Source organism: Panicum virgatum, chromosome 7K (assembly GCF_016808335.1).
Source record: "Panicum virgatum strain AP13 chromosome 7K, P.virgatum_v5, whole genome shotgun sequence".
Classification (NCBI taxonomy): domain Eukaryota; kingdom Viridiplantae; phylum Streptophyta; class Magnoliopsida; order Poales; family Poaceae; genus Panicum; species Panicum virgatum.
The window spans coordinates 51,603,157-51,617,155 of NC_053142.1; the positions used below are offsets into that span (position 1 = coordinate 51,603,157).

General features: G+C 48.6%; 3 protein-coding genes across 4 annotated transcripts; 1 reads left to right on the forward strand and 2 right to left on the reverse strand.

Moving 5' to 3' along the window:
• Nucleotides 1-11: 11 nt before the first annotated feature.
• On the reverse strand, nt 12-2,138 carry LOC120642106 (pentatricopeptide repeat-containing protein At2g13600-like). The gene has a single exon (XM_039918509.1). It carries the CDS (start codon nt 1,993-1,995, stop codon nt 301-303), a length of 1,695 nt encoding a protein of 564 aa, XP_039774443.1. The 5' UTR covers nt 1,996-2,138; the 3' UTR covers nt 12-300.
• A 2,439-nt stretch (nt 2,139-4,577) lies between these two features.
• On the reverse strand, nt 4,578-5,899 carry LOC120640391 (serpin-Z1-like). The gene is made up of 2 exons (XM_039916220.1): nt 5,545-5,899; nt 4,578-5,301 (listed from the first exon to the last, which is right to left on the reverse strand). The coding sequence occupies exons 1-2, from the start codon at nt 5,883-5,885 to the stop codon at nt 4,578-4,580; spliced, it is 1,065 nt and encodes a 354-aa protein (XP_039772154.1). The 5' UTR covers nt 5,886-5,899.
• On the forward strand, nt 5,835-13,999 carry LOC120642108 (dihydroorotate dehydrogenase (quinone), mitochondrial). Of its 2 annotated transcripts, XM_039918512.1 has the most exons (12): nt 5,835-5,967; nt 9,587-9,652; nt 10,796-10,878; nt 11,076-11,399; nt 11,516-11,771; nt 12,132-12,212; nt 12,290-12,397; nt 12,481-12,510; nt 12,634-12,771; nt 12,919-12,956; nt 13,037-13,136; nt 13,523-13,989. In XM_039918512.1, the coding sequence occupies exons 2-12, from the start codon at nt 9,608-9,610 to the stop codon at nt 13,595-13,597; spliced, it is 1,278 nt and encodes a 425-aa protein (XP_039774446.1). In that variant the 5' UTR covers nt 5,835-5,967; nt 9,587-9,607; the 3' UTR covers nt 13,598-13,989. The 2 variants fall into 2 exon arrangements, with proteins under 2 accessions (XP_039774446.1, XP_039774445.1); XM_039918511.1 differs by lacking the exons at nt 5,835-5,967; nt 9,587-9,652 and adding an exon at nt 9,705-10,161 and having other exon boundaries at nt 13,523-13,999.

Here is a 13,999-nt window from a genome sequence, read left to right on the forward strand (position 1 = left end):
GAGGATACAAATGATCAAAGTGTAGCTCAATTAAGATATAGCCATGTTAAATTGTTGGTCAAATACAAGCCACTTCCCTTTACCAGTGAGGTGTTTGCAGAAGCCAGTCCAATCAGATAGAGATGATCAAAGTAACTGATTCTTTCTCTAGTCTGATGCTTTCAGGTCAAATGCAGAACCAGATGCTTCTATTCCACTGAACAGAAGTTCACCTGATACAAGTTCGGTTTCTGTCAGCCGTGGATTGAAACCATGAAGATCCAGGCACCTTCATGATGTCTGTATCTTGCATGAGTCCTCTCAGCTTCCCTGCACTGTCCCAATTGTACCGGTCGGCAAGCATGTTGGATAGTAACATATATGTCGATGGATCATCCTTTTCGAGCGCAAGTGCACACTCTGCAGCTCTCCTGCCTGCAGCCTCGTTGCCATCAATGCCTGCCAGACCAGAACCCCTGGCCGGAATGGCATCCTTGATATCAGCTCTTCAGCCTCCTCGATACGGCCTGCTTTTCCGAGGAGATCGACCATGCAGGCATAGTGGTCCTCACCAGGCTGAACACCAAACCTATCCTCCATGGCGTTGAAGTATATCCAACCTTCATCCACAAACCCACCTTGGCTGCAAGCGTACAGAACACAGATTAATGTGACATAGTTGGGTGCCACGCCTTTCAACAGCATGTCGTCAAACACCTCCACAGCCTCGCGAGCTAGACCGTTCTGCGCAAAACCCATGATCATCGCTGTCCAGGAGATAACCGGCCGCTGTTGCATGGACAGGAACACCTTGTAAGCACAGTTCCCTGACCCGCACTTGGCATACATATCGATGAGTGCATTGTTGACGCCAACATCTGAGTCATCTCCTAGCTTGATCACATATCCATGAACTTTCCTTCCTTCATCCAGATCGGTGAGGCTTGCGCAAGCATTAGCCACCGTTGCAAATGTGTAACTGTTAGGCATAACTCCATCCAGCATCATGTGATTGAGAATGCCAATTGCCTTGGCAGGCTCACCACAGTGTAGGCAGCCAGCGGCCATCTCTGTCCATGACACAACATCTTTGCAGTGAATCTCTGTGAACGCTCTGGTGCCGTCAACCAGGCACTTGCACTTCATATACATCTCCACCAAAGAGTTCCCCACATAGACATCGCCACCAAAGCCACTCTTGACGAGCTGTGCATGAACTTGCAAGCCGCTTGCCAAGCTTGCACTTGCTGCCAGTCCTGAAAGCACGGTGCTGAACGAGAAACCGTCGGCGCCAACAGCTTCCCTGACCATCCTTCGCCATAGAATCCACCCCTGCACGCACCAATGGCGCACGAACCCCGCAAGCAGCGTGTTCCACGAGACGATGTCCCGGGCACGAGCATCATCGAACAGCTGCACCGCGTCCGCGAGCTGCCCCAGACGGACCATTGCGGAGAGGAAGGCGTTCATCAGGAAGACATTGGACTCAAAGCCAAGGCGCACGGCGAGAGCGTACAGCTGCCGCGCGCGGCCAGCGCCCGCGGCACCGACGACGAACGAACTCGCGTTGAGCGCGCTCACCAGCGCGAACTCGTTAGGCGGGCACCCGGCAAGAAGCATCCGCCGGAACAGCGCAAGCGCCTCGCGGGGGTGGTCGCCCTGCGTGAGCCCTGCAATGGCGACGGACCATGAGACAGCGTTGCGACGGGGCATTTCGTCGAGCAGGCGGAGGCCGTGGCGGTGGAAGCGAGATTTGAAGTAGGCGATGAGGAGGTGGTTGCAGAGGAAGAGGTCGGAGGAGAGGAGGCCCGGCTTGAGGAGCGCCGCGTGGAGGGCGGCGGCGAGGTGGGGATTGGCGGCGACGGCGCTGCGCTGGAGGAGGGTCGCGTAGGTGTATCTGTGTGCAGGGACAGGAACGGGCTCTTGGTGGTGGTGGGTGGCGGCGTGGAAGCGGCGGGGTTTCACGGAGGCTGGAGAGGGAAGGGGCGGCACGGCAGGTGGTGCGCGCAGCGGCATGGCGGCCGCACCGTCTGATGCACGCGGAGGGGCCTCCGGGTTTTGCTGACCGTGACCGGTTAAGCCTGAGCGGCCGTGGTTGGTCGTGGCCGCGCGCGAGTTGTAAATTGTAATAGGCACTGGCGCCTCCACATGAACTCCTAGTTCTCGCCCCCTTGAACCCAGTCTAGGCGGAGGGCACCCAGCCGCCGCCGGAGGCAGAGAAGGAAGTAGGGAGCCAAAGCAAAAAATCCGTGATACACTACTTTAGGTATATAATATAAATCTTTATAAAACCATCGAATTTGTGATTGCCTATATATCATTTTTCTTGAAATCATTCTTCTTGACACTCATTTATCTGAAAGTTTTTGACCATTTTTGTTTGGTTTACTTACATCATGGCAGTATTGTTGTTACACTAACTGATGAGTTGTAAGTTGTAATGTGTATGCATGTCATGTAATTTTAATCTGGCTGTTTGAAACGTAATGATAATTGGACAGTTCTATAATGTCTGACATGATAGCCTATCAGATAACATGGCTTGAAAAAAATTCTTCGCAACCTCTGCCCTGTGTTGGTACAGTTCGTCTTCGCCTAGACGATAACCATATGTCAGCAGCAGCAAGATACACCAACAACAACTGAGAGTGATAAAAAAACATATAAGTGCTATTGTCAAACTGTTACCATTAACTATGCCCAGAGAAAGTCATTCATGAGTAATAACAGGATAGGAGTTCTTCCCCTCATGGTCGATTTGTTGATGTCGGCATCTCTCCACCACACCGATCAGAACCGATCAGTGGAGCAAAGGGTTGACGACTTGACCGGCGAAAACCACAAGGCCGCTGTCCTCCTCCATGATGAAGAAGAGAAAGGGATGATCAGCGATGAAGTTGACGATGTGATCGTCCGGCATGGCTCAGCCCAGGATCAGCCACGGTCCCTTCCTCGTTCACAAGGTCGAGTTCTTTTACGTGGCGAAGCTTGATGCATGGAAAAAGCCTCCTGGATCGTGGGATCCTTTGGCGGGTGGGCAATGGAGAAGAAATCATAATTACATAAGATAGATGGATTCCTGATGCACTCTGTCATCCAATTCTCCCTACTGTCCCTGTTCGGTACGCTAGGCTGATGGCTGGCTGGTACTGTTCATGCTGGAAAGTGCGGGTAGCTGCTGGTCAAGCCCACCCGGCGGAGGCAGCCAGCTGCTGGGTCCGTTGAGGAGAGCGGCCCCGAGGGGAGTGGAACGGCTGGCTGGTGCCGAACGGCTGGGCTGGTCAGCCCAGCGAGAATCAGCCCAGCCAGCCACTTTCGCCCATCCGAACAGGGCGCAAATGACTGATGATCCGAAGGTGAGCTCCTTGATGGATCACTCCTCTAAAAAATGGAACGAGGAATTAGTTCGGATATGTTTCAGACCTGCTGATGCTGAATGCATTCTAAATATTGCTCTAAGCCATAACCAGGTCCTAGATTGTGTATCTTGGCCTCTAACAAAGACAGGCACTTACACAGTCAAATCAGCTTATATTTTGGCTAAAAGTGGGGAAGTACATCTAAAGGCTAGTGCCACCGGTAAAGGGGAATCATCAGATCAGTTATGTAATGCAAAAGAATGGAAGCGTCTTTGGAGTATTAAAGCTCCACCCAAGATGAAAATTGTTCTGTGGCGATTCGCACATAATTGCCTTCCAACTGGACAGCAACTCAGACTTAGAAACATCCCTGCCTATGATTTATGTTGTCATTGTGGAAGATACGAATCTATTGAACATGCTTTCCTCACTTGTCAATATGTTGCTGAAGTCTGGAGAGAATTGAAAAGGAGGTGCGGTTTCAGGAAGCTGCTCAAATCTTTTATCTCACCCAGGCAATGGATTTTTGAAACTTTGGCTGACTGCTCAGAGCGAGAGGCCTCTATATTTGTGATAACTCTTTGGCATATTTGGGAGGTTAGAAATGCTATTCGAAACGGAGAAAGTGAGATGCATCCCTTATGTTTAGTTGAGAAATTGATGGCATACGTCGATATGGTGTTGCTGCATTTATATAATCCCGTTGTTCCCAACAGGTGTGATTCTCATAAGTCTAAACGCTGGGACCCACCACCTGGGGGATGGGTTATGGTGAATGTAGACGCAGCAATCTTTCATAAAACTAATCGAATGGGGCTGGGCATTGTGATCAGGGACCACAAAGGGGATTTCCTGGCTGCTTGCAGGTAGGGCATTGACAGGATCACAAACCCGGAATTAGCGGAGGCTATTGCTTTCAGGCGGGTGATTCTTTTTGCTTCTCATCTCTCATATAACCGGGTCATAGTAGCAACAGATTGCCTCTCCTTGATCAAGAAGCTCCAGTCAGAGGCCATGGATCGATCCCATACAGGAATCATTATCCAAGATATCAAGAAAGCGGTTTATGTTTCCTCTGTTGTCTTCTCTTTTATCCATGTTAGAAGTTGTAATGAGATAGCTCATGTACTTGCTAGGTCAACCGATCAGATCTCTGAATCGGTTTGGTTTCATGTTGCACCTGAGTTTCTCAGGTCTTCTCCGTGTAACGATCGGTTAAGTGAATGAAAGGCTACCGTTTCAAAAACCATTGACGAAGCACTGGTGGAGCACGGACGACACGGCCACCTTCTTGTGTGGAGCACCACCCAGCAGCATCGCCGAGAAGGAGTCGGCGGCAGGGTGAAAAGGCAGGTCAAGCCCGAGGTCGCGCAGCAGAAGTGAGGCCTCCACCTTGAAGGAGACCTCGAACTTGGGGATCTTGAGCTCCCCCACCATGACAGGCCGCTTGGGCACGATCGTCTTGTGCAGCAGCGCCGCCGGGTTGGAGCTGATCTGGCGCACGAGGCCAGCTAGGCCGTCGCGCTCGTCGGGGAGGTAGATGTACATGGCAAACGTCCGGCCGCCGCCGCCGATGCAGTAGGGCATGCGCAGGACGTTAAAGCCAGGATGGCAACCGATGTCCATGAAGGTGTGCTGGTGACTCCCTATCATGAATGGCACGCGGACGGCGGCGTCCGGAGAGACATGGAAGATGCCGTCTTCCGTGAGGTCCGGGAAGAAGGGTTTGTACCAATCGTCATTGAAGTAGAGCGAGTTGGCGAGCGAGTTGGCGAGCGAGTTGGCGAGGACGACCACCGTGCTGCCGTCGACGGAGCCCTCGCCGAGGAGGTTATCGACCAAGCCGCCAGTCTCGCTCCTAAACCAATCGTTGATCTCGGCTCTGGCTGCTGCGGGGTTGTCACCGAAGGCAATCGTCCTCACAGCGGCCTTGAACTTGCAAGCGGACCAAAGCTCCTCTAGTCTAGTTGGTTAGAGGAGCTGAGGTATGGTCGTCACCACGAGGTCGCGAGTTCGAATCCCAGTTGGGACGAATTTCTGCCCGTGGGTAAAAAAATCCCCTCGCTGTGCTCGCCGTAAGGCTTGGCCCTCACGGGCATGGGCCAGGGTTCGGGGATTTTTCCGCGACCGGGAGAAGCCGTGTTGCTTCCTCTTAATGAAAAACGGTGGGGTCCGTTCACCCCTCCGGCCGCGTTTTTTTTTGAACTTGCAAGCGGCAGCATCGGCGAAGGCGGGGTTGAGGAGGAGCGCGGCGTCGACCCAGACGCCCATGGCGCAGCGGACCTCGGGATCCCTTCCACCACGCCCGGCGAGGACGTCCGAGACCACCTTGGAGGCAAGCGCGTCGGCGCCGGCGGGGCCGAGGAAGGCGGCGATCTGCTCGCGGGCGGCGCCCGAGGCGCCGGAGGCGAGTAGGGAGAGGACGGCATGGAAGGAGAGCAGCGAGAAGGCGAGGTTAGCGGGCTCGTCGGGGCTGCCGAGGTGGCGGAGGAGGCGCATGGAGAGAGCTACCTCGTCCCTTACGGCGGCATCCTGCCCGTGCTCCATGCTCAAGCAGTGAAGCTTATCCCCTCCTACGCCGACTCCCCAAGCGAGAAATTAGCTTCGGAATTTGAGAACGGGGCTACGGGTATAGTTGGCCAAACGGGCCGGCCCGGCACTACACGGCACGGGCACGGCCTGGCACGGCACTAAACGGCACGGCACTAAGTGGCACGGTTGATTAACCGTGCCGTGCCTGTTAGTGCCCGGGCCAGCACTAGCACGATAGTGCCAAAAATACTCATTCAACTCAGAATTTGTAGTAGATTCAAACAAGCACATAATTTAATTCAGAAAATTCAGCACAAGATCTAACAAAAGATAAATTTTATTAGGAGCTTGTGCAATGGCTGCCTCATTAAAAACCTCTCTAGATAAAACTCACCCTTGTGAGAAACTCTAGAGAGGGAAAAAGAGTACAGTCAAGCTCCAATAATGTTCATTACATCACAGTCCAATACTTAAAGTTCTAGAGTGTCTATAAGTCCTAAATATTACAGCCCATTACATGAATGATCACTAATCAAGATAAAGTTCTTCAAAAGCTTGTTCAAGCTCCTTGTCTTCCACATTCTGTTGCAGCCTTGCTTCTGCAGCCTCCCAGTCCTTGATGCAGGTCAGCATCTCCACCATTTCAGGCAGATTCCTTCTTCGCTCCTCAATGATCATGCCAGTCATACTAAAAGTGGATTCTGAAGATATGGTAGAAACATGAACAGTTAAGATATCTTTAGCCATGATTGAGAGTACTGGGTATGTAAGTTTGTGCTGATGCCACCAGTTCAAGATGTTGAAGTCATCAGTTAGGTGGTTGACAGTGTCACAGTCCAAGTAGGACGCAAGTTCAGAAGCATTGGAAGCTGAAGCTGATGACCTTAAAGCATGCAGCAAAGAGGTTGCAGATGTATCTCTAGACATGTTAAGAGTACCAAGCAAGCTACCAGAAACCAAACCAGCAGCACCATCATCATCATCATATATTTCGTCCCAAGCAGATCTTGACTTACCAGATAGGACAGGAGGGTCAGTCCTCCTTAACCTAACAACACCATATTTCTCTTCATACTTATTGTACACATCAGTAAGTCTAGCTCTAGTGCCAACCAAATAAGTAGAATAATCAGTACTGGTGAGACCACCGAACCTTCTAAGCACCCTAGTAAAACCTTTCATTTTAGCTCTGGGGTCCTAGATGAATGCAAAAGAGTACAGCAAAGGTATGTCCCTCCAGTACTTATTATATTTGTCTATCATAGGTTGCACCACAGATCTGATGTATATATCATTAGCATAATTTTTTAGATGCAAAGCAATCTTAACAAGATAATGAATCATAAGTGGAGATGTAGGATAGTACACACCAGACAATGTAACTGTTGAATCATAAAATAGCTCAAGAAATGATAAAACTTTTTGTGCAATCATCCAATGCTCATCAGTTAACAGAAATGGCTCACCTTCAGACCTAGGATACTGAGCTTGGATGAAAGTAGTGAAAGGGGACTTATGAGGAAACAAATGTTTAAGCATTAGGTCGGTAGAATTCCACCTAACCTCCATGTCCAGCTGAAACTTTCTAGGCCTAACACCAGTTGCAATGCAGTAACTTTTATATGCAGCAATTCTTTGATTAGATGAATTTAAGAATGATATTGCAGTTCTAAATGTTTCTATCAAAGGCTTGAGAGTAGTTAAGGCCTCCTTGACAATCAGATTGAGAATATGACATGCACAATGCTGATGCAAGAACATAGAATTAACAGAAGATGATGCAATGTCATTACATGATGCATACTCTGGTTCATCAGTAACATCAAAACCAAGGTAGTGAGACAGGATAGGTTTCAATTTTAGCATGGCTAAAGCATTAGATGATGCATTGTCTAAAGTAACAGCAAACACTTTATCAGTCAAACCATAATCAGCAAGAACAGATGCTACACGGTCAGCAATATTTTGTCCATTGTGGGACACATCAATAAGAACTAGACCAAGAACCCTCTTCTCTAATTGCCAGTCAGAGTTTATGTAGTGAGCAACAACACTGAGGTAATCCTCTTTGGCATTACCAGACCAAATGTCAGAGGTTAGACACACACAATTAACAGAAGTACCAAAAGTCTCAACAAGTTTAGCCTTGCAATCAGTGAAGTACTTCTGTATGTCTCTAGTGGTGGTTTGCCTAGACACTCTAGCATATTTAGGATTGTGAGCAGTTTTAATAAACTCTTCAAAAGCCTCAGATTCACCCATAGAGATAGGAACATCAAGTCTAGCAATCAATCTAACCAGTTGAGTACGAGCAACCAGAGGACAGTAGTCCCAAGTACGCATACTATCATCAGGATTAAAAGAGATTTGAGACTGAGACATGCGAGTTTTTTCACACCTCTTAACACAAGAGGCAATGTGGCGTGAAAGATGACCAGTGCCACCACTAGAAAAAGCAGAGTAGATCTTAGAGCAATGTAGGCACCTAGCTCCATACCTGACGGTCTTACCATCAGCTGTGATTTTGAATAGCTTCTCGAAATCATCCCAAACAGGAGAGGTAGAGGGACGTGAGCGCTTGGCGCTGTTACCGTCTGGGGGAGGTGCACCGCCGCAGGCAGGTACAGCAGGGCCATCATCGTCGACGTTGATGGGATCATCAGCACCAGGGCCGAACAAGGCATCACGGTCCTCGCGCAAGTCATCCTCGTCATCATCTCCGGCCATCCCGCACAATCGCCGCTCCTCGTTCTCGGTAACACCGAGCTCCACCGTCTCGTCGTCAGATCCGGCCATCGTCACTCGCCAGTTACCTGGTTCCTCAATAGCTGCACAGATCAAGACCTGGGTTAGGGAAAGAACATAGATCTAGTCATCTAGGGTTAGGGTAAGAGACTCACCTTTGTAGCCGGAGCACCAGGTACACCGGCGAGGTCGATGAAGCACGGATCTAGCCCCCGGCCCTGGTTCCTCGACGGATCTCGTCTACATCTACAGAAAAAGGTGAGGAGAGTGAGAGATCGAGAGGCCGAGAGCGTCTGTGCTAGAGCGAGATGAAAGAATAGAGGTACTTACGCGAGATCCGGAGCACCAGAGTCCGGCGGCGGCGACAGCGAGGAGGATGACCACGAGAAGAGGATGCTACATCGTCTGTACGAGATCGAGACGTTGGGTCTAGATGGCCGTGCCATCTGCTAGTGCCGGCCCCGCACCCCGGCCTTCACCCTCTGGGGCTCCGAGCTACTCACCGGAGCTCGGGAAGAGGAGAGGAGAGGAAGATCGAGGAGAGGATGAGAGGCGAGAGGGTGAGAGACTGAGAGGCGAGAGTGCGAGAGCGAGACGAGCGGCGGCCAGCGGAGGGAGAGAAATGATTAGGGTTAGGGTTGGGAGGGGGGAACGGACGGCGCCGGGCCTTATATAACCCTCCCCCCAATGGGCAGATCCAACGGTCGAGGGGGGCGCGGGGCGCTGGGCCGGACGAGCCGCCGTCGTGCCAAACGGGCCGAGGCCGTGCCTCCCCGTGCTAGGCCCTTAGCCGGGCCGGGCCCGTGCTAGTGCCGCGGACTGAGATCGCGGCCCAGGCACGGCCCGGCCTCTGGCACGGGCACGGCACGGGCCCGTGGGGTAACAGGCCGGGCCGGGTCAGTGCCGTGCTTTTCCGGACCGGGCCCGTGCCGGCCCGTTGGGCCCGGCCCATTTGGCCAACTTTAGCTAGGGGAGGAGAGACCGCCGGAAAAATGGATGCGGCGGCGGCGGCGGCGAGGCGACACTTCTCCGGGAAGGTAGGACCCTCCTTTTTTTACTAGGGTTAAAATTAAAAAATGACCATCCAATCTGGGCTGAAGCATGGGCTTTGCATCAACCAGTCTCTGGGCTGAAGTCGGTAACCTGGGCCAAACCCAAGTTATAGGCCAAGTGGGCTGAGACACGTCAAATATCTCTCATATCTGGGCCCGATCCGACCCAACTCGTGTCTCTGTTCCTTGCCCGCTTAAGCCCTTGAACCCCTTCTGCTTGCTCCCCACGCCGACCATCCCCCTCGCCTCGCCGCCACCGCCGTCCTACTCGGGCTCCACCAGCCTACCGAGTACCGACCTTCCCCTGCGCCCGGTCTCCCTTCCGCCCTCCCCCCATGTCTTCTTCCGCCGTGGCGCGCGTGTGGCGGCGCTCTCTCCGCGACGTCCTCCTGCGCGGCGGCGCATCCGCGCGGCCGGCCAGCACGGCCTCCGCGTCCGGCGCGGCGGCGGAGGCCGCAGCCGCACCGAAGAAGGTGCCCCCGCCACCCCGCAAGGTAACGCCCCCGCTCCCGCCTCCAACATCCCCTCGGCATTTGGACATACACTTCACAGGCAGTGATCTTGCTGACCTCCCGCCGCGTTGCTTTTCTCAATAAAAGCTGCTTAGCATGAGGAGCAATGGCTTTAGCATCCGCGGACTGTAGTCTGCCTGCTGCTTATGCGCTTCTTGCTACCTTTAGCACTTGCTTTGCTTGATGCTGCTGGCTCGTTGCATCTCTCACGCTGCCTTAAAGCTTTGCATCTAAGGAAAGATATCTTTTGTTAGGCCTTTTTGCCACAGTTGTCTACAATCTATCTGGCATGATGCGATACCAAGACTAGCTATGATTCGTAATTTATGTGTCCCAGAATAATAGCTATGATTTGTAATTTGTGTGTTCCAGAACAATATCTTTGATTAGTAATTTATGTGTCCCAGAACAAGGGATGATGGACTCTTCAATATGAGATTGCCAATATGTTTTGCAAAACATGCGATCTTTCCAACAATATTAATGAACTAAAACAACTTAATAAATTAATAATCGTGAAAGATCTTGTATGAATTTGATTTCTTGAATGACTCTTCTATGACCTTCTTTGGTGTTTCGCTTCATTAATTTGTTTTGTATTCTTACCATTTGGCAGGGAAGGCTTTTAACAGGGGCTCTGATAGGTTTGGCCATTGGTGGAGGTGCTTATGTGAGTACCGCTGATGAAGCCAAGTTTTGGTGTGTGATACTGAGTTCTTGACAATTACTTCTCTAGTAACTATTTCTGATTTTATTATTTGGATATGTGAGTACCGCTGATGACACCCCCTTATATGCTTGAAAAAATGTGCCAAATGGTATTTTTGAAAGCAGATTTAACTATTTAGCATTATTAATTGACAAAGTCCCTTTGCTAACCCTTACTGATTGTGCAGTGGCTGGTTATTCAAGTCGACAGAACTCGTGAATCCACTTTTTGCAATGCTAGATGCAGAGTTTGCTCATCGTTTGGCTGTTAAAGCTGCTGCCCACGGATTTGTTCCAAGAGAAAAGAGACCTGATCCGCCAGTTCTTGGGCTAGAGGTTTGGGGAAGGAAGTTTGCCAATCCAATTGGGCTTGCTGCTGGCTTTGATAAAAATGCTGAGGCAGTTGAAGGCCTCTTAGGCATGGGATTTGGCTTTGTGGAAGTTGGCTCTGTGACACCGCTTCCTCAAGAGGGAAATCCCAAGCCTCGAATTTTCAGATTAAGGGAGCATGGGTAAGTAATGTGTTTTGTTATTGACATTCAAACTGTTCCATGTCAATCAAGTTCCAGAAAATTCAGAATGGTTCTAATTAGTTGCTTGTAGTGCTGATTTGTTTGTTTCCCTTCAGTGCTGTAATCAATCGATGTGGATTCAATAGTGAAGGAATCGTAGTTGTTGCTAAGCGTCTTGGGGCACAACATGGTAAGCGGAAGATGGAAGAAACTTCAAGCTCCACGTCTCCCTCAACCAGCGACATAAAGCAAGGAGGGAAAGCAGGACCTGGAATCTTGGGAGTCAATCTTGGGAAAAACAAGACTAGTGAAGATGCTGCTGCTGATTATGTGCAAGGGGTTCATACATTGTCACAATATGCTGATTACTTGGTATCTGTCTTTTGCACTTACTAACTTCACACTACAGCTTTGGTACCTTTGCTTTCATATGGTCTGTAGGTTCATATAAATATACTGTGTTAGAATCAGAAATTTTGCATCTTTTATGTTATGCATTCTCATTTAGAAGCCTATCAAATAGAGAAACAGATGGCTGATTTGGGCTTGGCCTGTTCATTGGTTGAACAGTCTTAAGTGCATGATTGAGAAGAGACTACTCAATTACATTTTGGTTATGATGTTTGTTAATAAAGGATGAAATATTGACAAGTTTGAGGGCCCTTAGGTGGACAGTATGTTTGGACCTGGTTTAGTCTGACTTCTGAGGCTAGTGTTGTACTCTTACTGCAGGTCATAAATATTTCTTCCCCAAATACTCCTGGTCTTCGCAAATTGCAAGGTAGAAAACAACTGAAAGATCTTGTTAAGAAGGTATGTAGCTGTCTTAACTGAAGTGCATCTTCCCTATGATTGCATGGAAATCTGTATGACTCACACTGGATTTGCAGGTGCAAGCTGCTCGGGATGAGATGCAGTGGGCCGAAGATGGTCCTCCACCATTGCTCGTGAAAATTGCACCAGACTTGTCTAAGCAGGATCTTGAGGATATTGCTGCGGTGACTTATTGACCTTAGCCTTGTTCTACAAACTTGTCTACCATATAATCAAGAATCTAATGCCTTTTCTTAATATTTCTCAGGTTGCTCTTGCTCTTAGACTGGATGGTCTGGTAGGTTCACAATTCTTCCACAACTTACGGCACTGATAGCCTAATCTTTTGTAACTTTCATGCCTATCTGTACTTCTCACTTATATTTGGTGCTAATTTATATCGATGTTGTTGACCACACAGATTATATCAAACACCACAGTTTCCAGGCCACCACCCGCAGATACACATCCATTGGCTCAGGAGACTGGTGGATTAAGTGGGAAGCCTTTATTTGACTTATCTACTAACATTCTCAGGGAGATGTATATCCTTACACGCGTACGTGTGTTACCCTTATTACTTTCATAGAACTATACCTATTTGTTTAAGCTTCTTTCAACTGCTCAGCAAATGTATTCATTTATCAAATAAAATAGCTGTTTATTGTAGCCCTTTTGATGAACAACTCTTGTGAACCCCTTGCAGGGAAAGATTCCCCTCATAGGCTGTGGTGGTGTAAGCAGGTAATGGGATTTCTGTATTTACTTCAATTATTTTTGCACCTTTAGTGAACATAATTTCAATCAAATTTATGTATGTACAGTGGTGAGGATGCATACAAGAAGATCCGTTCTGGAGCTACTCTTGTTCAACTTTACACTGCTCTTGCCTATGGTGGTCCAGCTCTTATACCTAGAATAAAGGTTAGTATAAGTTAAACATGATTGTTAAATATGAAGTACATCATTATGTTCCTAATTCAAAGTTTAAATGCTGTTTTTGTAGTTAATATTTGAGGATATATTTTCCCATAGTGCCCATCTAATGTATACTGCAGTCATGTCTCTTTGTTCATTGGCCATAAGGCAAAGGTAGTTTAGGAGAAAAACAGATTTAATTAGTGCAAATGAGATGTAGTTTTGAGGTATAAACATATAAAAAGAACATAGTTTTTCTTTTGTCGGTGTATTCTTATTGTTTTACTGGAAATGATTCCAACTATTGCTCAAAATAGTTTTTTTAATCTTATGTTCTACTTACTAAGGAATAATTCCTAGTTTGATACTAATAGATCATTTGACATGTTCAGGCTGAGCTGGCAGAACGTTTGGACAGAGATGGTTTCAAATCTGTTCAGGAAGCAATTGGGGCAGATTTCAGGTGATCCTAGCAGATTACTGAGAAGACCTGAATAACCATTCCATTAAGTTCATATAATTCAGTTGAGAAGCAAGCAACTTTTCTGTAAGCATGCTCGCCAATTTCATTTGGCCAGTGCTTGAGAAGGAACACCAAGTTGAAACTTTTTTTTTTGGGTGAGTGGTACTCATTAACTTGGGTAATGGGTTGCCATTACGTGCGTATACATGGAGCTCTTTCCCTCTGTTCGAGCAAGTTGTACAACAGATTTTGGTTAAAATATGTGTATATTTAGTGGTATCCTTTAAGGTACATGTTGGTTTGATGCATCAGGAGTTCAGAACGGTTTTAAAGTTACACGATTTCTTAACAGCAGTTTGCCTTTATTTTTAATTCCATGATGGATATATTTGATAAGTATTGCACT

Bases quoted from the DNA above. Each gene is read 5' to 3' on its own strand.
- LOC120642108 (XM_039918511.1), top strand. From the start codon at position 10,003: ATGTCTTCTTCCGCCGTGGCGCGCGTGTGGCGGCGCTCTCTCCGCGAC. The intron at 11,772-12,131 runs GTATCTGTCTTT...CTCTTACTGCAG, and splicing joins CACAATATGCTGATTACTTG to GTCATAAATATTTCTTCCCC. The intron at 12,511-12,633 runs GTAGGTTCACAA...TTGACCACACAG, and splicing joins CTCTTAGACTGGATGGTCTG to ATTATATCAAACACCACAGT.
- LOC120640391 (XM_039916220.1), bottom strand. From the start codon at position 5,885: ATGGAGCACGGGCAGGATGCCGCCGTAAGGGACGAGGTAGCTCTCTCC. The intron at 5,302-5,544 runs GTTCAAAAAAAA...CTAACCAACTAG, and splicing joins GCCGATGCTGCCGCTTGCAA to ACTAGAGGAGCTTTGGTCCG.
- LOC120642106 (XM_039918509.1), bottom strand. From the start codon at position 1,995: ATGCCGCTGCGCGCACCACCTGCCGTGCCGCCCCTTCCCTCTCCAGCC.